Source organism: Schistocerca serialis, chromosome 2, assembly GCF_023864345.2.
Source record: "Schistocerca serialis cubense isolate TAMUIC-IGC-003099 chromosome 2, iqSchSeri2.2, whole genome shotgun sequence".
Lineage (NCBI taxonomy): Eukaryota > Metazoa > Arthropoda > Insecta > Orthoptera > Acrididae > Schistocerca > Schistocerca serialis.
In genome coordinates, this window is record NC_064639.1 from 779,850,650 (window position 1) to 779,873,527 (window position 22,878).

At 44.1% G+C, this 22,878-nt stretch overlaps 1 protein-coding gene across 1 annotated transcript in view; it reads left to right on the forward strand.

Moving 5' to 3' along the window:
• LOC126456400 (agrin-like) overlaps positions 1 to 22,878 on the forward strand; it is a 211,046-nt gene that overhangs the window by 134,464 nt on the left and 53,704 nt on the right. Inside the window, exons 9-10 of the mRNA XM_050092154.1 lie at positions 3,023 to 3,160; positions 19,685 to 19,831. Coding sequence (XP_049948111.1) covers positions 3,023 to 3,160; positions 19,685 to 19,831 — 285 coding nt within the window. The remainder of the gene's footprint in view (positions 1 to 3,022; positions 3,161 to 19,684; positions 19,832 to 22,878) is intronic.

The window sequence follows — 22,878 nt, forward strand, 5'->3', positions numbered from 1 at the left end:
GCTGAGGTCATTAGTCCCCTAGAACTTAGAACTAGTTAAACCTAACTAACCTAAGGACATCACAAACATCCATGCCCGAGGCAGGATTCGAACCTGCGACCGTAGCGGTCTTGCGGTTCCAGACTGCAGCGCCTTTAACCGCACGGCCACTTCGGCCGGCTCCGCTATAGCCATCCACAATTGCGAAAGTGTTGTCGGTGCAAGATTTTGTGCACGAACTGACCTCTCGATCTTGTCCCATAAATGTTCGATGGGATTCACGTCGGATGATCAGGGCGGCCAAATCATTCTCGCGAATTGTCCAAAATGTTCTTCAGATCAATCGCGAACAATTTTGGCCCGGTGACATGGCGCATTGACGTCCATAAAAATTCCATCGTTATTTGGAAACACGAAGTCCATGAACGAGTACAAATGGTCTCCAAGTAGCCGAACATAACCAGAGGACCACGACCATTCCATGTATACACAGCCCACACCATTATGGAGCCACCAGCAGCTTGCAAAGTGCCTTGTTGACAACTTTGGTCCATGGCTTCGTGGGGTCTGCGCAACACTCGAGCCCTACTGTCAGCTCGGACCAACCAACATTGTCACGATGCCGGGAGAGGCGCTGCAGGCGATGTCGTGCTGTTAGCAAAGGAACTCGCGTCGGCCCTCTGTTGCTATAGCCCGTTAACGCCAAATCTCGCCGCACTGTCCTAACGGATACGTTCGTCGTACGTCCCACATTGATCTCTGCAGTTATTTCACGCAGTGTTGCTAGTCTGTTAGCACTGACAACTGTATACAACGCCGCTGATGTCGGTCGTTAAGTGAAGGACTGCGATGAGTGATAATGCCTGAAATTTGGTACTCTCGGCACACTCATCACATTTTGGGTCTCGAAATACTGAATTTTCTAACGATTTCCGAAATGAAATGTCCCATGCGTCTATCTCCACTACCATTCCTCGGTCAGAAACTGGTATTTCCCGTCGTGTGGCCGTAATCAAGTCGGAAACCTTTTCTCATGAATCCCCTGATCACAAATGACGGTTACGTCAATGTATTGCCCTTTATACCTTATGTACGCGATTTGCCGCCATCTGTATATGGTACAACGCCATCACCTCAGCGTGTGGTACTGGGTTTATCCCCTATCGCTGCCATAGTTATGCTGCACGAATACACACAGAACAGACTCCGCACGATTTGCGACATCAAGTACCTTCTAGCGGCGTTGCGTATTAGGAAAGAGCGTCCACACGGATATTTGCGTCCTGAAAAGTAGAGTGACGTTAGGAGAAAGGAGAATAAGGAAATAATAAAACTTACGGGTACTCTTCATTAAATTTTTGCGACACTTTAGTGTCAAGACACGTTCATAGGATTTGTCGACCCGGAAAAAGCGTTCGACAATGTACAATTGTGCGAGATGTTCGAAATTCTACAAAAAATTAAATAAAAAACAGAAGTAAGCTACAGGGAAAGATGGATGACACACAGTACATATAAGAAGCAACAGGGGATAATAAGAATAGGAGATGAAGAACGAAGACCTCACAATAAAAAGGATGTAAGATAGGGATATAATCTTTCGCTCCTCTCCTATTGTTCCGTCTACACGTCGAAGAATCAATAATAAAAATATAAGAAAAGTTCAACAGTGCCATTAATATTCAAGGTGAAATAATATCCCCGATAAGATTCGGTGATTACATTTTTATCCTCACTGAACGTGAAGAAGAATTATAGGACCTATTGGACAGAATGAACAGTTTAGTAAGCACAGAATATGGATTGAGTGTAGACTGAAGAAAGACGAAAGTAATGATGAGAAGCAGAAACAAGATTAGAGACAAAGTGAAGGAATGCTGGTACCTTGGCAGTAAAATAATACATGACTCCTGAAACAAAGAGGGTATAAAAGCAGACTGGCAGAGGAAGAGAGGGGATTCCTGGCCAATTGAAGTCTTCTGGTATCTACCATCTGCGTTAATTTGACGAAGAAAAGTTCTGAACACAGCTTTGTGAGGTAGCAAATCATGGACTATGGGAAAACCGGAAAAGAAGAGAATCCGAGCGTTTGAGGTGTGATGCTATGGAACAATGTTGAAAATTAGGTACATCGGTGAATTAAGGAATGAGAAGGTTTTCCGCAGGACCGGCGAAGAAAGAAACATGTGGAAAACACTGACAAGGAGAAGGGACAGGACAGTATGTCATGTGTTAAGGCATGAGAAAATTACTTCCATGGCACTAGAGGAAGTTGTAGAGAGTAAAAACTGTAGAGGAAGTCAGATGTTGGAACCCATCTAACGTGAGCTGAAGAGGTCGACATATGTGAGGAATTCGTGTTGGGCTGCTTCGAGCCAGTCAGAAAACTGACGAACTCAGGAAAAAATTGTGTCTAATGACTTGTGAACATAAACAGTGTCAAAAATCCTTAGTGTTTAAAATTACACAGACTGAGTTTCATAAGATGAGGAACTAAATGTCAGAAATACGAGATACTGAATGAGCATAGCGTGTGAGTTTAGTGTTTGCAAAGTGCTCATCTTTCTGCATCGGTGGTTGAGACGCTTCCTTCGAAAACAGTATACAGTCGTCTGTGATGTGTCTACCGTGGATGCTTTTACTATAGCGTTAAAAAAGTCGTTGGTATATGAAACCTCGGTAGGAGCTGGTAAAAAACTGTTCGTTAACGTCCTTGCTGCCTGTCTCATTGCACTACAAACAACAATGGTGTTTGAGGGAGGCAGTAGCGAAGTCTTTTGCACGACTGTGAGGTATTCAGTGTGACTGGCAGTCACCACTCTGAACAACAGCAATGACCATAAATTGGTGCTGTAAGGTACAAGTTGTTTATGTCAATAATAACCCAAATAATCGTTCCCGACCATTAGTATTAGTTTCTGCTCTCAAAATACCCACTTTAGAATCCTCTTTCATATGTTTAACTTTAATCCTTAACACCCTGCACATTCGAAATTATGTTTTGTTACTGAACAGGAGGTATTCAGTTGAACATTGTTTTCAGGTGCACTTTCTGACTCCTGCGACCCACTAACCAAGCAGTGCATCTGCAAACCAGGTGTCGGAGGCCTGAAGTGCGATCGCTGTGAATCGGGCTACTGGGGTCTTCCAAAAATAACGGAAGGATATAACGGATGTACCCGTGAGTATAATTACAATTAAATGATAAAAAATCAAACTACAATACCTTCTCTTACATAGGAACTAAAGAAAGTAAGTTACATGTGCCCTCAAACGCTAAGACCATTACGCAGCAGCACCGAGCGAGGTGGCGCAGTGGTTACCACACTGGACTCGCATTAGGGAGGACGACGGTTCAATCCTGCATCCGGCCATCCTGATTCAGGTTTTCCATGATTTCCCTAAATCGTTCCAGGCAAATGCCGGGATGGTTCCTTTGAAAGGGCACGGCCGACTTCCTACCCCAACCTTCCCTAATCCGATGAGACCGATGACATCGCTGTTTGGTCTCTTCCCCCAAACAACCCAACCCATTATGCAGCAAGAATGGCGCACTATCAGAAGAGATGATGTTGATGATGTTTCGTTTCTGGGGCGCTCAACTGCAGGGTCATCAGCGTCCGTATAAAGTCGCAGTTTTTGCACAATCCATTTTTTTCACAATCCAATATAGACACTGTCACAAAAGATGATGATGAAATGATGAGGACAACACAAACACCCAGTCCCCAGGCAGAGAAAATCCTCAACCCGGCCGGGAATAGAACCCGGGACCCCGCCATTCAGAGGCTGCAATGCTAGCCTCTAGAACACGAGCTGCGGAAAAAGACTATCAGAAGAGACAACATGTCTCGGCGTCCTGTAGACAAGGTTCTGATGCGGTGCCGATAACAGGTGCGTCATAGTGTGCTCGTGAAATGGTGCGGTAACTGAAGATGTACTCCAAAGTTGAAGTACGCGGAACTGTACGAGTCCTGCGTGCAAAACACATCTAACTTGGATAACTTGCACACAGATTCATCGCTAACTGTAAATGTCGTGTGACTAGGGCCTCCCGTCGGGTAGACTGTTCGCCGGGTGCAAGTCTTTCGATTTGACGCCACTTCGGCGACTTTCTCGCGGTATATGAACCAAATGCAATGTCACGTGCAGCAGTAATGAAATGGTGCCAACAATGTGATCATGGCCGCACAGACGTGAGTGATGCTTGTCCACCATACAGTCTAGATCTTGCATCATACGATTCCCATCTTTTCGGTAAGCTGAAAGCTGTGGATGTGTCACACTACAAAACAAGAGATATGCCCAGGTAACCAGAACAACCGAACTTAATACTGACACAGAGAACGCACCCGAACGTTAGGTACTGAATAGTAACTGATAAGCTGCTGAACGTGTTCAACTGAAAGATCGTCCTGATATGATTAGAAATTGGACCACTCGACAACAGCTCTTGAAGGTCCAGCTGCGTACACAGTCTATCACAGTAAGGATACACTGCCTTAAGCCAGGTCTGTGTCTGTTACAGCACTGATGTCTTTGTTCCGACTAGCAAGCGCTGTGCCCTGATGAATGGCACTTGGTGAACACCGAACACAACCCGTGGCTCTCTGTTTTGTGGTTGGTTGCTGGATCGTAAAGTGCCAGCAACCTATACCACATCCCTCTTTCCTACAGAACAAATGGTCTAACGATCTCGCTGTGTAGTTGACGGCTGTGACATAGGGGACAACTGAGAATGCATCATCCCTTTTCCCTATGGAGAAGACAGAGTCATCTCGCTGTAGATGATGGCTGTGACGCAAATGACAGTCACATATGTGGCATCCCTTCTTTCTGAATGGAGAGATGGCAAAGCCATTGTGGAGAAGAAGAACTTCCTGGAGCAAGAAGATGTCCTTATGTGGGATGGGAGATCGTGGATGGGAAGCAGGGCTGAACTCTGGTGGCGTGAAGGTGGCCCCAAAAAGAGAGAATCCCTCTCTGCAGAAAACCGAGAGGAACAGACTTGGAAAATAAGGGTCATGCAGGTTCGTTGTCAAAAGGAGGGTGACTGGGCCTCCGAAAGCGACGTGATATATCAAGGCCAGGCTGGCAGCAAAACTTCCATTACTAGTGAAACAGAGCACCGCAAAGCTCAACTGAAAATTCACGGAGGATGTCTCAAGGAGAAGGGGTAGACACTCTGCTAATATTAGGAGGCCTTGGAGGACGCAGGTGACGACAATGACTGGATACTGGGGCCAGTGATCAAGGTAAAGCAGCGCAGAGCAGTGTCCCAGACCCAGAATATGTGTGTTGTGACCCATGAAGGTGTCTGTTGGAGGCCAAACTAAATCTACGAGATGAGCATGACCACAACTCTGATGTGAAAACTCCAAGGACATGGGCTGAACATCGGTAACAGGTAGAAAGAATAGCTGAACCAAGGGCAACTTGTGAGGAGGGAACAAGGTGCAGACAGCAGAGATGGCAGAGGATGGAGTGGCGTCGCAGACAACAGAAGTTAAAGGCACAAGAAGCACGAGGTTGGGACCGATGGACGAGAGCATGCAGACCGTCAGTGTGCAGGTCTGTGGCATGCACGTCAGTGGAGTGTGGGCAGGTGCAGTGCAGGCTGGCAGCGTGCTGGCCACCGGCGAGGAGGGCGTCAGTGGTACTGGAACCCAAAGAAGTACCTGGGTCCGCGGCGAGAGCGCCGGAAATATTAAAACCGTAAGAGACAACAAGGCCAGCACAGGAGCGCCAGCGGCACTGAGACCAGATAAAGAACCTGGATCGGCGGCAGGGCGTCTACTGTGCTGGATACCAAAGAGGCGCAGGGCTGGTGGCTAGGGATCGATGGCATTGGAACCCGAAGAGGCTAGTGGCAGTGTCAGTGAGGGTGCTGGCGTGCAGTAGGTGGCACAGGAACTGAGGGCGCTGCAGTGGGAGGCATCAGAGTAGGAGCCACCATAGTGGGAAACACTGCAATGGGAGATGCCAGATCAGAAGGTACAGCAATGGAAGGCACTGGACCGAGGGGCGCTTGAATGGGCACCACAGCAGGCTGCACTGGAGCCAGTGGCTTTTGAACCAGAGGTGCATGTCTCACAAGAACCAAAGGGGTTCTTGGTATGGGAGACAATGGTCCCCTTAGTGAAGGAACTGGTGCATCCCAAGACGCAGGAGCCAGTGACACAGAAAAGCTGGTGGCACATGGGGTGCTGGGCAGGATCAGAGGAGGCAGCAGTGGAGGCAAATGTGACGGGGGACAGAGGGGCAGAGGCCAATGGGCCTGATGCTGCCAGGAAAGAAATGTCAGGAACAGCAGATGGTAATTCAGTGTGGCAAGGGAGATGGGCCAAAAAACCCAAAGGGTTGTCGAACTCTAGGGGGAGTGGAAGCACTGTAGCTGAGTCCTGGGTGGTGGGAGCTTCAGGTTGGGGCAGCGCCAGCGAAGTAGCATGGGTGATTTGCATGAGAGAGTGGCCAGGGGGTGCAGTGTGAGCAAACAACACTGTGTCATGTTGCAGCTACTAACCCCATGACAGGACAAGCAAGAGGAAAGATAGTTCTGGCGAGAAAGGAACCATGGCAAAGGGGCAATTGAAGCCAGTTAGCTGGAGCCAGTGTCACAATAAATCAAATGGCTCTGAGCACTATGGGACTTAACATCTGACATCATCAGTCCCCTAGAACTTAGAACTACTTAAACCTAACTAACCTAAGGACATCACACACATCCATGCCCGAGGCAGGATTCGAACCTGCGACCATAGCGATCGCGTGGTTCCAAACTGTAGCGCCTAGAACCGCTCGGCCACACTGGTTGGCAGTGTCACAATGTAAGCACAACCGTATCTGAATAGCAACAGTTTCTGAATGAATTCAACTTGAAGATCGACTTGATCTGATGAGCCTGGACTACTCAATAACAGTAATTGAAGGTACAAATGAGTACACAGTCACAGTAAGGAAGCAGGTGAAGTCCACATCTGCTACACTGCCGATGTCTTAGTTTCTGACTGGAAAATGCTGCGCTCTGGCCAGCAGCACTCGGTGAACGTCAATGTTGAAATATTGAACTGGAACTGGAGCTCGCAAAGTGACTGACGAGCTGTTGGGTGGCATTTTATAAAGGCGTCCGGCAAAGGAATTCTGGGAAGTTGTGTTTGTGTCACGTGGCCCCTGAAGATGAGTAAGTGTTGGCAACAGCGGCGCTGTGGCATCCCCAGATACCACAGTGGCTTTCGCAGGCAGGATGAGCTGCGCTTGAGTTGCAGGTACCTTGACGGAGTGGCAACCCATGACACTCTACTGTGTGGTTGGTGGCTGAATAGTAAGGTGCTAGCCACAGATACCACATACTATTTCCTACGGCACAGATGGTGAAGCCATGTCACTGTGTAGTTGGCAGCTATGATGTAGGTGACAGCCGAGGATGCAGCATGTGGGGGATGAGATTTTCCAATGACGACGACGTTCACATAGCAGTTCTCAAATGACTCCATGACCAAGTAGCGGATTCCTGTCGTCGAGGAACTGAACGATTTGTAGGGAGTCGTAACTGTTGGTTACAGAGATTTGCCAACTATGTTGAAAAATAGTTTCATATATGTAGCCATCCCTTAATAAAAACAGGATCCCATAGCAGCATTTTTTGTGTAACAGTGTTCTCTATTCTGAAGAATTGGTCATTTTGCGTGTATGCTTTTTTTTTTTACACATCCCTTTAACAAGCAAAAATAAAACGGTTATTCCTTTTCCCCATGACCCTTCCAAAGAAATCACCTACTTACACATGTAAGGAGTTACCTGAAATGTGACAGGAAATTCTGTATGAAACTGTTTCCGTCAGATCAAAGTATTGAGATATTGGTACTCGATGGGTGCTGATGATCTGACAGGTGAACATCAGTACATGTCTTCAGCTTTTATAGTCCTGTCTTCCTCAGTTGTGTGTAATATTACGGTATATTGATAATTTTTACTTATGGACCGTCTGACAGCAACTGAATAAAACACAATTTTAGTGCCATACGCGTTTCGCCTTTATTTTCTGCAAGGCATCATCAGTGGCCTGGAATATGTACATATGTTAGCCATTTTATTTACATTTTTGTCAGTGTGCCTATAGGTTATAAACAGTTCTCGTGGTTGGTATTTCCTATTAAGTAGTAATGTTTTGAACTGTGCTTACAGGTTGCGTGGACAATTTCTTACATATTACGCTCCTGTTGCATTTTTGGTGTTGTTCCTCTTCTTATGAACGCCAATTTGCGGTTTTTTCCACATTCCACAGCACTATGCACTGAACGCTTGTTTTAATGCAATGTTTTGGTTTCTGTTGCCGACTGTCAAATGTTTTTGCCAAAGATCGAATGTTATTGCCAAACTTATGAGTGTAACTATTGAAGTATCTGTGGTCTGTTCGTGTACGCATTTGTGTGTGCGTTTGTGTGTGTGTGTGTGTGTGTGTGTTTTCTTTTTTTATGTGATATATATATTTTTTGTGCTGTGTGTGTATTTTGGTGTTCTTTATATATATATATATATATATATATATATATATATATATATATATATATATATATAATAGAGGGAAACATTCCACACGGGAAAATATATTTAAAAACAGAGCTGATGTGACTTACCATACGAAAGCGCTGGCAGGTCGATAGAAACACAAACAGACACATACATACACACAAAATTCAAGCTTTCGCAACAAACTGTTGCCTCATCAGGAAAGAGGGAAGGAGAGGCAAAGACGAAAGGAAGTGGGTTTTAAGGGAGAGGGTAAGGAGTCATTCCAATCCCGGGAGCAGAAAGACTTACCATAGGGGGAAAAAAGGATGGGTATACACTCGCACACACACACACATATCCATCCACACATATACAGACACAAGCAGACATATTTAAAGACAAAGAGTTTGGGCAGAGATGTCAGTCGAGGCGGAAGTGAAGAGGCAAAGATGATGTTGAATGACAGGTGAGGTATGAGTGGTGGCAACTTGAAATTAGCGGAGATTGAGGCCTGGCGGGTAATGGGAAGAGAGGGTATATTGAAGAGCAAGTTTCCATCTCTGGAGTTCGGATAGGTTGGTGTTGGTGGGAAGTATCCACATAACTCGGACGGTGTAACACTGTGCCAAGATGTGCTGGCCGTGCACCAAGGCATGTTTAGCCACAGGGTGATCCTCATTACCAACAAACACTGTCTGCCTGTGTCCATTCATGCGAATGGACAGTTTGTTGCTGGTCATTCCCACATAGAATGCATCACAGTGTAGGCAGGTCAGTTGGTAAATCATGTGGGTGCTTCCACATGTGGCTCTGCCTTTGATCGTGTACACCTTCCGGGTTACAGGACTGGAGTAGGTGGTGGTGGGAGGGTGCATGGGACAGGTTTTACACCGGGGGCAGTTACAAGGATAGGAGCCAGAGGGTAGGGAAGGTGGTTTGGGGATTTCATAGGGATGAACTAACAGGTTACAAAGGTTAGGTGGACGGTGGAAAGACACTCTTGGTGGAGTGGGGAGGATTTCATGAAGGATGGATCTCATTTCAGGGCAGGATTTGAGGAAGTCGTGTCCCTGCTGGAGAGCCACATTCAGAGTCTGATCCAGTCCCGGAAAGTATCCTGTCACAAGTGGGGCACTTTTGTGGTTCTTCTGTGGGGGATTCTGGGTTTGAGGGTATGAGGAAGTGGCTCTGGTTATTTGCTTCTGTACCAGGTCGGGAGGGTAGTTGCGGGATGCGAAAGCTGTTGTCAGGTTGTTGGTTTAATGGTTCAGGGATTCCGGACTGGAGTAGATTCGTTTGCCACGAAGACCTAGGCTGTAGGGAAGGGACCGTTTGATGTGGAATGGGTGGCAGCTGTCATAATGGAGGTACTGTTGCTTGTTGGTGGGTTTGATGTGGACGGACGTGTGAAGCTGACCATTGGACAGGTGGAGGTCAACGTCAAGGAAAGTGGCATGGTATTTGGAGTAGGACCAGGTGAATCTGATGGAACCAAAGGAGTTGAGGTTGGAGAGGAAATTCTGGAGTTCTTCTTCACTGTGAGTCCAGATCATGAAGATGTCATCAATAAATCTGTACCAAACTTTGGGTTGGCAGGCCTGGGTAACCAAGAAGGCTTCCTCTAAGCTACCCATGAATAGGTTGGCGTACGAGGGGGGCATCTTGGCAGCCATGGCTGTTCCCTTTAATTGTTGGTATGTCTGGCCTTCAAAAGTGAAGAAGTTGTGGGTCAGGATGAAGCTGGCTAAGGTGATGAGGAAAGAGATTTTAGGTAGGGTGACAGGTGATCGGCGTGAAAGGAAATGCTACATCGCAGCGAGGCCCTGGATGTGTGGAATATTTTTGTATAAGGAATTGGCATCAATGGTTACAAGGATGGTTTCCAGGGGTAACACATTGGGTAAGGATTCCAGGCATTCGAGAAAGTGGTTGGTGTCTTTGATGAAGGATGGGAGACTGCATGTAATGGGTTGAAGGTGTTGATCTACATAGGCAGAGATACGTTCTGTGGGGGCTTGGTAACCAGCTACAATGGGGCGGTCGGGATGATTGGGTTTGTGGATTTTAGGAAGAAGGTAGAAGGTAGGGGTGCGGGGTGTCGGTGGGGTCAGGAGGTTGATGGAGTCAGGTGAAAGGTTTTCCAGGGGGCCTAAGGTTCTGAGGATTCCTTGAAGCTCTGCCTGGATATCGGGAATGGGGTTACCTTGGCAAACTTTGTATGTGGTGTTGTCTGAAAGCTGACATAGTCCCTCAGCCACATACTCCCGACGATCAAGTACCACGGTCGTGGAACCCTTGTCCGCCGGAAGAATGACGATGGATTGGTCAGCCTTCAGATCACGGATAGCCTGGGCTTCAGCAGAGGTGATTTTGGGAGTAGGATTAAGATTTTTTTAAGAAGGACTGAGATGCAAGGCTGAAAGTCAGAAATTCCTGGAAGGTTTGGAGAGGGTGATTTTGAAGAAGAGGAGGTGGGTCCCGCTGCCACGGAGGACGGAACTGTTCCAGGCAGGGTTCAATTTGGATGGTGTCTTGGGGAGTTGGATCATTAGGAGTAGGATTAGGATCATTTTTCTTCGTGACAAAGTGATATTTCCAGCAGAGAGTACGAGTGTAGGATAGTAAATCTATGACGAGAGCTGTTTGGTTCAATCTGGGAGTGGGGCTGAAGGTGAGGCCTTTGGATAGGACAGAGGTTTTGGATTGGGAGAGAGGTTTGGAGGAAAGGTTAACTACTGAATTAGGGTGTTGTGGTTCCAGATTGTGTTGATTGGAATTTTGAGGTTTTGGAGGGAGTGGAGCTGGAAGTGGGAGATTGAGTAGATGGGAGAGACTGGGTTTGTGTGCAATGAGAGGAGGTTGAGGTTAGTTGGAAAGGTTGTGAAGGGTGAGTGAGTTGCCTTTCCGGAGGTGGGAGACCAGGAGATTGGATAGTTTTTTGAGGTGGAGGGTGGCATGCTGTTCTAATTTACGGTTGGCCTGTAGGAGGATGCTCTGAACAGCCGGTGTGAATGTGGGAGAGGAAAGATTAAGGACTTTTATTAAAGATATAAGTTGACGGGTGTGTTCATTGACTGAGTTGATGTGTAGGTGAAGGATTAGGTGGGTGAGGGCAATGGATTGCTCAGTTTGGAACTGAACGCCTGGAATCCTTACCCAATGTGTTCCCCCTGGAAACCATCCTTGCAACCATTGATGCCACTTTCTTATACACAAATATTCCGCACATGCAGGGCCTCGCTGCGATAGAGCATTTCCTTTCACGCCGATCACCTGCCACCCTACCTAAACCCTCTTTCCTCATCACCTTAGCCAGCTTCATCCTGACCCACAACTTCTTCACTTTTGAAGGCCAGACATACCAACAATTAAAGGGAACAGCCATGGCTGCCAAGATGCCCCCCTCGTACGCCAACCTATTCATGGGTAGCTTAGAGGAAGCCTTCTTGGTTACCCAGGCCTGCCAACCCAAAGTTTGGTACAGATTTATTGATGACATCTTCATGATTTGGACTCACAGTGAAGAAGAACTCCAGAATTTCCTCTCCAACCTCAACTCCTTTGGTTCCATCAGATTCACCTGGTCCTACTCCAAATCCCATGCCACTTTCCTTGACGTTGACCTCCACCTATCCAATGGTCAGCTTCACACGTCCGTCCACATCAAACCCACCAACAAGCAACAGTACCTCCATTATGACAGCTGCCACCCATTCCACATCAAACGGTCCCTTCCCTACAGCCTAGGTCTTCGTGGCAAACGAATCTACTCCAGTCCGGAATCCCTGAACCATTAAACCAACAACCTGACAACAGCTTTCGCATCCCGCAACTACCCTCCTGACCTGGTACAGAAGCAAATAACCAGAGCCACTTCCTCATACCCTCAAACCCAGAATCCCCCACAGAAGAACCACAAAAGTGCCCCACTTGTGACAGGATACTTTCCGGGACTGGATCAGACTCTGAATGTGGCTCTCCAGCAGGGACACGACTTCCTCAAATCCTGCCCTGAAATGAGATCCATCCTTCATGAAATCCTCCCCACTCCACCAAGAGTGTCTTTCCACCGTCCACCTAACCTTTGTAACCTGTTAGTTCATCCCTATGAAATCCCCAAACCACCTTCCCTACCCTCTGGCTCCTATCCTTGTAACTGCCCCCGGTGTAAAACCTGTCCCATGCACCCTCCCACCACCACCTACTCCAGTCCTGTAACCCGGAAGGTGTACACGATCAAAGGCAGAGCCACATGTGGAAGCACCCACGTGATTTACCAACTGACCTGCCTACACTGTGATGCATTCTATGTGGGAATGACCAGCAACAAACTGTCCATTCGCATGAATGGACACAGGCAGACAGTGTTTGTTGGTAATGAGGATCACCCTGTGGCTAAACATGCCTTGGTGCATGGCCAGCACATCTTGGCACAGTGTTACACCGTCCGAGTTATGTGGATACTTCCCACCAACACCAACCTATCCGAACTCCGGAGATGGAAACTTACTCTTCAATATACCCTCTCTTCCCATTACCCACCAGGCCTCAATCTCCGCTAATTTCAAGTTGCCACCACTCATACCTCACCTGTCATTCAACATCATCTTTGCCTCTTCACTTCCGCCTCGACTGACATCTCTGCCCAAACTCTTTGTCTTTAAATATGTCTGCTTGTGTCTGTATATGTGTGGATGGATATGTGTGTGTGTGTGCGAGTGTATACCCATCCTTTTTTCCCCCTATGGTAAGTCTTTCTGCTCCCGGGATTGGAATGACTCCTTACCCTCTCCCTTAAAACCCACTTCCTTTCGTCTTTGCCTCTCCTTCCCTCTTTCCTGATGAGGCAACAGTTTGTTGCGAAAGCTTGAATTTTGTGTGTATGTATGTGTCTGTTTGTGTTTCTATCGACCTGCCAGCGCTTTCGTATGGTAAGTCACATCATCTTTGTTTTTAAATATATTTTTCCTGCGTGGAATGTTTCCCTCTATTATATTGATATCATTAATTTGAACACAACAATTACGTTTGTTATTGTCACTGTTGCATTTCGAAATCTTTTCTGTCGTCTTATTTTCTCTTTCTGTCTTTGCCAGTAGTTTCACTTTGTATGCACCTCCTCCTTTTTACCGTAATCTACTATACAATTTTATCCTGCCTATATATACTCAATAATACGTAACCCACTTCCAAACGATAACCAAAAAAATTTATTTTGCCGCTTTCTACACTACCGCCGCTGTAAAATCCACCATTTCTAGTTCACAAACAGTTCCTTTCACCTTCTAAACAACCATTTCGGCTAGTTCTAATAACTTTCGCTTTATTTCCAACACCTCTGCTGAAGCCCAGGCTATCCGTCATCTGAAGGCTGACCGATCCATCGTCTTTCTTCTGGCGGACAAGGGTTCCACGACCATGGTACTTGATCGTTGGGAGTATGTGGCTGAGGGACTACGTCAGCTTTCAGACAACACCACATACAAAGTTTGCCAAGGTAACCCCATTCCCAATGTCCAGGCGGAGCTTCAAGGAATCCTCAGAACCTTAGGCCCCCTGCAAAACCTTTCACCTGACTCCATCAACCTCCTGACCCCACTGACACCCCGCACCCCTACCTTCTACCTTCTTCCTAAAATCCACAAACCCAATCATCCCGGCCGCCCCATTGTAGCTGGTTACCAAGCCCCCACAGAACGTATCTCTGCCTACGTAGATTAACACCTTCAACCCATTACATGCAGTCTCCTATCCTTCATTAAAGACACCTACCACTTTCTCGAACGCCTGGAATCCTTACCCAATGTGTTACCCCCGGAAACCATCCTTGTAACCATTGATGCCACTTCCTTATACAAAAATATTCCACACGTCCAGGGCCTCGCTGCGATGGAGCATTTCCTTTCACGTCGATCACCTGCCACCCTACCTAAAACCTCTTTCCTCATCACCTTAGCCAGCTTCTTCCTGACCCACAACTTCTTCACTTTTGAAGGCCAGACATACCAACAATTAAAGGGGACAGCCATGGGTACCAGGATGGCCCCCTCGTATGCCAACCTATTCATGGGTCGCTTAGAGGAAGCCTTCTTGGTTACCCAGGCCTGCCAACCCAAAGTTTGGTACAGATTTATTGATGACATCTTCATGATCTGGACTCACAGTGAAGAAGAACTCCAGAATTTCCTCTCCAACCTCAACTCCTTTGGTTCCATCAGATTCACCTGGTCCTACTCCAAATCCCATGCCACTTTCCTTGACGTTGACCTCCACCTGTCCAATGGTCAGCTTCACACGTCCGTCCACATCAAACCCACCAACAAGCAACAGTACCTCCATTATGACAGCTGCCACCCATTCCACATCAAACGGTCCCTTCCCTACAGCCTAGGTCTTCGTGGCAAACGAATCTGCTCCAGTCCGGAATCCCTGAACCATTAAACCAACAACCTGACAACAGCTTTCGCATCCCGCAACTACCCTCCCGACCTGGTACAGAAGCAAATAACCAGAGCCACTTCCTCATCCCCTCAAACCCAGAATCCCCCACAGAAGAACCACAAAAGCGCCCCACTTGTGACAGGATACTTTCCGGGACTGGATCAGACTCTGAATGTGGCTCTCCAGCAGGGACACGAATTCCTCAAATCCTGCCCTGAAATGAGATCCATCCTTCATGAAATCCTCCCCACGCCACCAAGAGCGTCTTTCTGCCGTCCACCTAACCTTCGTAACCTGTTAGTTCATCCCTATGAAATCCACAAACCACCTTCCCTACCCTCTGACTCCTATCCTTGTAACTGCCCCCGGTGTAAAACCTGTCCCATGCACCCTCCCACCACCACCTACTCCAGTCCTGTAACCCGGAAGGTATACACGATCAAAGGCAGAGCCACATGTGGAAGCACCCACGTGATTTACCAACTGACCTGCCTACACTGTGATGCATTCTATGTGAGAATGACCAGCAACAAACTGTCCATTCGCATGAATGGACACAGGCAGACAGTGTTTGTTGGTGATGAGGATCACCCTGTGGCTAAACATGCCTTGGTGCATGGCCAGCACATCTTGGCACAGTGTTACACCATCCGGGTTATCTGGATACTTCCCACCAACACCAACCTATCCGAACTCCGGAGATGGGAACTTGCTCTTCAATATCCCCTCTCTTCCCATTACCCACCAGGCCTCAATCTCCGCTAATTTCAAGTTGCCGTCACTCATACCTCACCTGTCATTCAACATCATCTTTGCCTCTGCACTTCCGCCTCGACTGACATCTCTGCCCAAACTCTTTGTCTTTAAATATGTCTGCTTGTGTCTGTATATGTGTGGATGGATATGTGTGTGTGTGTGCGAGTGTATACCCATCCTTTTTTCCCCCTAAGGTAAGTCTTCCTGCTCCCGGGATTGGAATGACTCCTTACCCCCTCCCTTAAAACCAACTTCCTTTCATCTTTGCCTCTCCTTCCCTCTTTCCTGATGAGGCAACAGTTTGTTGCAAAAGCTTGAATTTTGTGTGTATGTATGTGTCTGTTTGTGTTTCTATTGACCTGCCAGCACTTTCGTATATATATATATATATATATATATATATATATATATATATATATATATATATATAATTTTTTTTGGCTGTGTATGTGTGTGTGTGTGTGTGTGTGGGTGTGTGTGTGTGTGGGTGTGGGTGTGTCTCTAGATGGTGTGGGGAAGAGTTTTTTTTGTTTTATGTTATCATTTCCTTTATTAAGTGTAGTAGGAAGCCTGTGCTGATGTGTGTTTGTTCATTTATCACATGTTTGTTTTCTGCTATGGCTTTCCGGATGTGGAAGTTTTCTTGCATTTGTATAAGATGTTTGTCATGGTTGCTTATTCTCATTATTTTCATTTCTTGTTCCATGTTTGTAGAATGATGGTTGTAGTGTTTTAAATTCTCTGCAAATGTGGAATGGTTTGTTTCATACTTCCAACATCTGATATGTTCTTTGTATCTTGTTTCAAAATTCCTGCATGTCATGCCTATGTATACTGCATCACAACTTTGACATTCAAGTTTATATATTCCTGATTGTTGGAATTTGTCCCTCTTGGTAGCTGGCTGGCTTAGGTTTGATTGAAGGGTTTGCCCAGACTTATATGCTATTTTGAAGCCCTGTCTCTTTAGGATGTTTGCAACTCTGTGTGTTAGTTTATGTGTGTAAGTCATGGTGTACCATCTGGTTCTTTTCTGTGTGGTGTTGTCATTGTGTGTGTTTGTTGAGTGTGTTTGTAAGTTTTCAGCTTGTGAGTTCTTTTGTATTGTGGAACTGTTGTGTTTGTTTTTTATTTGTGTTTTTATTTTTTGATTGAGCTTGTGTACCACATGCATGTCATACCTGTTGTTCCTAGCTATTTGTATGATTGTACTCATTTCTTATTCGTAGTTTCTCTTGCTGAGTGGGATTCTGTTTAATCTATGTAACATGTGTCTTAGTGCTGCAAGTTTCTGGCTGTGGGGGTGGTTGGATGTGGAATGTATTATTGTGTCTGTGGCTGTTGGTTTTCTAAAGATGTTAAATGTATGTTTACCATTTTCTTTTTTAATTGTAATGTCAAGAAAATTTATTTTATTTTCTTTTTCTTTTTCAAGTGTGAATTTTATGTTCTGATGAACTTTGTTTATTTCTGAATGGAGTTCATCTATTTTTTCACTTGGCTCATCTACCAGACAAATAATGTCATCCATGTATCTGTACTTATATATGATTTTGAAACTTTCATTTGTGGTTATCTTATCAAATATCTGATTTTCTAGGTGACTGATGAAAATGTTTGCTAGTGTTCCTGATATTGGGGATCTCATGGGCAGTCCATCAGTTTGTAGATAATATTCTTTCTCAAACTGAAAGTAGTTTTGTTCAGTTGTCAGTCTGAGCATATCTGTTATTTCTTTTATTGCGTCTGTGGTGAGGTTGCTGTGGGATGAGAGATTTTGTTCTATGATTTCTATTGTTTCTGTGATAGGGATGGAGGTATACATATTTTCTATATCGAATGAAATCAGTGATGCTGTGTGTGGTACCTGTATGTTCTGTATGTTTTCTAGTAAGTTTCCTGTGTTTATCACTGTTCTGTTGTTTTCTACTTTATAGTGTTTTGTAACTAACTTTTGGAGGTGTTTAGCTATGCGGTATGTTGGGGCTTTCTTGAAGTTGATAACAGCTCTCATTGGCATTCCGTCTTTATGTACTTTCGGTTGACTGCGGAGTGCTGGTGCCTGTGGGTTTTTCTGTGTTAAGTAGTATTTATGTTTGTCTGTGAGTGTGTGTTCAATGTTTTTCAGTGTTCGTTTCACATTTGCCTGAAATCGTGTAGTTGGATCTGACTTCAGTTTTTGTATGGCGTTGGTGTTTATGTATTCCTTGGTTTTTGTGATGTATTGCTCTTTGTCCATGAGTACTGTTACATTTCCCTTGTCTGCTCTTGTTATTAATACGTTATTGTCTGTTAACTTTTGTTTTAACCTTTTCATAGTAGCTGCTTCTGTTTGGTTGTTGCTATTGTGTGTCTGCTGTGTTTGTTTTATTATGCCTTTTATTTCTTCTTTTACTAGTTCTCTTGTCAGTCCTATGTTTATTTCACAATTATTTTGTTGTTCTTCACGTGTAAGGATGTGTTCGGTTTCTACTATGAGATTTTCTATGTATTGATTGTTCACTTTGCGTATGGCACTAAAATTGTGTTTTATTCAGTTGCTGTCAGACGGTCCATAAGTAAAAATTATCAATATACCGTAAAATCAGTACATGTCACTTAGCTACTCGACCCCACCAACATGGAGGTAACTCTTTGCAACATGACAGATCACGTATCCAGTATTGTGCAGCAGACAAGGTATGCTACTAATGACGCTTCACCTGTGGCATTACCACGTATACAAATTTGTATTGCGACATATTGCAAGAATTGTGAAGCACTGTGCAGTAAACGATGTACCACGGCATCTTTACCAAACTACTTTTTTTTAGTCCAGTGCTAAGCCACAACTCCTCAGGTGATCATGGCTTTTAAGTAAGAGCCATAGCTTCGACCTCCGTATGTACTTCATCTGACTAAACATGACTTTTTCCTGTTCCTGTATTTCCGGTCATTCTTTCCTGAATGTTATTTATGACCATGATGAAGTTAAGGAAACTTTTGTCAACTACTTCTCAACACAAATGTGTACAAAAATCTGCCCTTATATTATGACAAATGTATTAGCAATATCGCCTTTGCTGCAAAATGTATATAATGTACCGGAAATATAACCCTTATAACTAACCGTATTTCCCTTGTGGGATTGGAACTTATTCCATGGTGACTGGCATATTTCTGTATGTAACGTGGACAACTGATGTTTGCTATTTTGATGAACATAACCATCGACTAAGAGATAAATCTAATTCATTACTAGACTGAGTTCTGGGTTATGTCAATTTGGTTTTGTGTTGATAAATGTATACTCTTCCAACCAGAAATCCTATTCTTCCTGTCACGACGTTTCATTAATTCCCACTGTACCTAACTTTAGCGTCTCCATTTCTCTTTCGAATTTCACTAAACAACCAAAAAAATTTATGGATCCAACATTTCGTGCTCTGACTCATGCAATGCCAGGTTTGTTTCTTCTTCTGACAGCAACTGCCTGAGTAGTCCATACCTGGTGGTTCAAATGAGAAACTGTTTTGCCTCCATAATATTTTACCCAGCTGGATGTCATCTTCATTAAATCACATGACAGAGTTGTGTGTCCTCAGGGAAGTAGTGGCTGTAGTTTCCCCATACTGTCAAATTGAGACAGTATCAAAATAACAAGGTCGTGTTAACTTTCATTACAAGACCAGGTTAGTCAATCATCCAAGCTGTTGCACATGCAGCACTGAAAAGTTTATACCATTCTTCAGCAACCATGTGTTTGTCTGATATCTATAGAGATACCCATTTGACAAGGATGCACCTAGAGTTGAGGCTTCTCATTGTGGCAACGACAACAATGGATTTGGTATTTATTAATTCAGGATGAGCAAGCATTTCAAGAGCGAGATATATTTAGCTGCAATTCATTATTCTAGTAACCTCTCATGAAGCTTCTAGTGATGTAACAAAATTCAGTGTTATGTTACATTTTAATATGTTAATACTAAATCTGAATATATTCTCATAATTGCAGCATGTGATTGCTCTGTCTATGGCTCTGTAAGAGAAGACTGTGAACAAATGACGGGTCGTTGCATGTGTAAAGCTGGTGTGCAGGGACAGAAGTGTACCATCTGCACGGGACTTAATATGATTCTCAGCCCCTCAGGCTGTACTGAAGGTAAACCTCCCTATGATATTTTATAAATTATCTAATTGCAATTATGGCAAAAGAAATATTTATGGAACAATATTTAAGGCATATATTTTGTATAATTTTTATGGTGCTCCACCATGTACAGTTATGTTAGAACAATTTGTTTGTTTACTTAAAAAGGCCATTCTCAAACCAAAAAATCTGTAACTACATTTCAATAGATAAAAAGTTCAAGTTCTTACTACTAAATTAAATATAAAATAAGACAATCAAAACAGTTCACAAGGATCTGCTCATATGATGTTTCATTGGATTTCCATGAATAATTTGTATGCCATCATAATCTACATAGTGATGACACAGCACAAACCCATTTCTCATAGTAATTACTTATAAACGCTGTGTAAATATGTGAGTGTGGCTTATCAGTATAGAACAAACCATACACACTCTGAGAAAATGCTTTTTGCCATACAGCCAGCAGCTACCAATCACTGTATCTCTGTCAGTAGGTACAATAGCAAAAAGAAAAGAAAAAAAACCACATGTTTTTAAAAGGACTTAACACCTCTGAAGATTCATACAGATTTAGTCATATGACTTACAGGGCTGGTTTTGGTGTCATGTTTTAGTGAGGTAACTGGTTTTTTTTACCTTGTGGCTAAATACGGGCTTATGTGGCATAGATCCCATTTGAATTCGATTTCTTGGTAAACTCACAGCAGGATGTTAGACATAACTTGTTGAATCATGCCATAGAGTCTCCCTCTACACTCTACTAGAGAAGCCAGCAAGGTTGGTACAAACACAGTATCCTTGCAGGGTCTCCATATGAAAAAATCAAGAGCTATCTGGATGGTGAATGTGGCAGACATGCAAGTCATTTAGCTGTAAATCAGTTATGGGGAAATCCCACATGGTGAGACAGTGCAGCAGTGAGCCATCTTACATGAAGTGTATGCTACTTTCTTGGTCAACCTCGTCAGGCAAAATGATAAAAAAATTTATAGTATATCTAAGTGCACTATTGCATTGATTGTTTTATCTAGGGAAAGAAAGAATAGTATACTTTGCTCTTACTCAGTACACAAAAGACTTAACTTTTAGGGTATCACAAACACATCCAAGTTTGTGGTCTAGTTCGACTGTCCAAAATCCTACAATTGTGTTTATCGCCTCTTAAGTAAAAAGTTGACTGATACGAAAGATAAAGCTCCATTTTTCCAATGAAATCCTCGTCAGCACCATTACTGTAGACCGACACCGTAGTTCCAGCCCATTTAGCACAACAAATTGACCCAAAATGAAGTTAGCTGTAATGGGCAGCCCCAGATCTACAATATTGTGTGGCATCCCCCTCCCCCTCCTCCCCTTTTCCAAGAATTTGAAGTAGGATGTCAAAAATTATAAAAAATTGATTTTTCATAACTATGTTCATTTTGTGGTGCATATCTTTCCAATACATGAAACGTATAAGTCTGAGGAAATATAAGACATGTTGTTGCTGTAGTCTTCAGTCCTGAGACTGGTTTGATGCAGCTCTCCATGCTACTCTATCCTGTGCAAGCTTCTTCATCTCCCAGTACTTACTGTAACCTACATCCTTCTGAATCTGCTTAGAGTATTCATCTCTTGGTCTCCCTCTACGATTTTTACCCTCCACACTGCCCTCCAATGCTAAATTTGTGATCCCTTGATGCCTCAGAACATGTCCTACCAACCGGTCCCTTCTTCTTGTCAAGTTGTGCCACAAACTCCTCCTCTCCCCAATTCTATTCAATACCTCCTCATTAGTTATGTGATCTACCCATCTAATTTTCAGCATTATTCTGTAGCACCACATTTTGAAAGCTTCTATTCTCTTCTTGTCCAAATATTTATCGTCCATGTTTCACTTCCATTCATGGCTACACTCCATACAAATACTTTCAGAAACGACTTCCTGACACTTAAACCTATACTCGATGTTAACAAATTTCTCTTCTTCAGAAACGCTTTCCTTGCCATTGCCAGTCTACATTTTATATCCTCTCTACTTCGACCATCATCAGTTATTATGCTCCCCAAATAGCAAAACTCCTTTACTACTTTAAGTGTCTCATTTCCTAATCTAATTCCCTCAGCATCACCCGACTTAATTTGACTACATTCCATTATCCTCATTTTGCTTTTGTTGATGTTCATCTTATATCCTCCTTTCAAGACACTGCCCATTCCGTTCAACAGCTCTTCCAACTCCTTTGCTGTCTCTGACAGAATTACAATGTCATCAGCGAACCTCAATTTTTTTATTTCTTCTCCTTGGACTTTAATACCTACTCCAAATTTTTCTTTTGTTTCCTTTCCTGCTTGCTCAATATACAGATTGAATAACATTGGGAACAGGCTACAACCCTGTCTCACTCCCTTCCCTACAGATGCTTCCCTTTCATGGCCTTCGACAATTATAACTGCCATCTGGTTTCTGTACAAATTGTAAATAGCTTTTCGCTCCCTGTATTTTACCCCTGCCACCTTTAGAATTTGAAAGAGAGTATTTCAGTCAACATTGTCAAAAGCTTTCTCTAAGTCTACAAATGCCATAAATGTAGGTTTGCCTTTCTTTAATCTAGCTTCTAAGAAAAGTCATAGGGTCAGTATTGCCTCACGTTTTCCAACATTTCTGCGGAATCCAAACTGATCTCCCACAAGGTCAGCTTCTACCAGTTTTTCCATTTGTCTGTAAAGAATTCACGTTAGTATTTTGCAGCTGTGGCTTATTGAACTGATAGTTTGGTAATTTTCACATCTGTCAACACGTGCTTTCTTTGGGATTGGAATTATTATATTCTTCTTGAAGTCTGAGGGTATTTCACCTGTCTTATACATCTTGCTCACCAGATGGTAGAGTTTTGTCAGGACTGGCTCTCCCAAGGCCGTCAGTAGTTCTAATGGAATGTTGTCTACTCCCGCGGCCTTGTTTCAACTCAGGTCTTTCAGTGCTCTGTCAAACTTTTCACGCAGTATCGTATCTCCCATTTCATATTCATCTACATCCTCTTCCATTTCCATAATATTGTCCTCAAGTACAT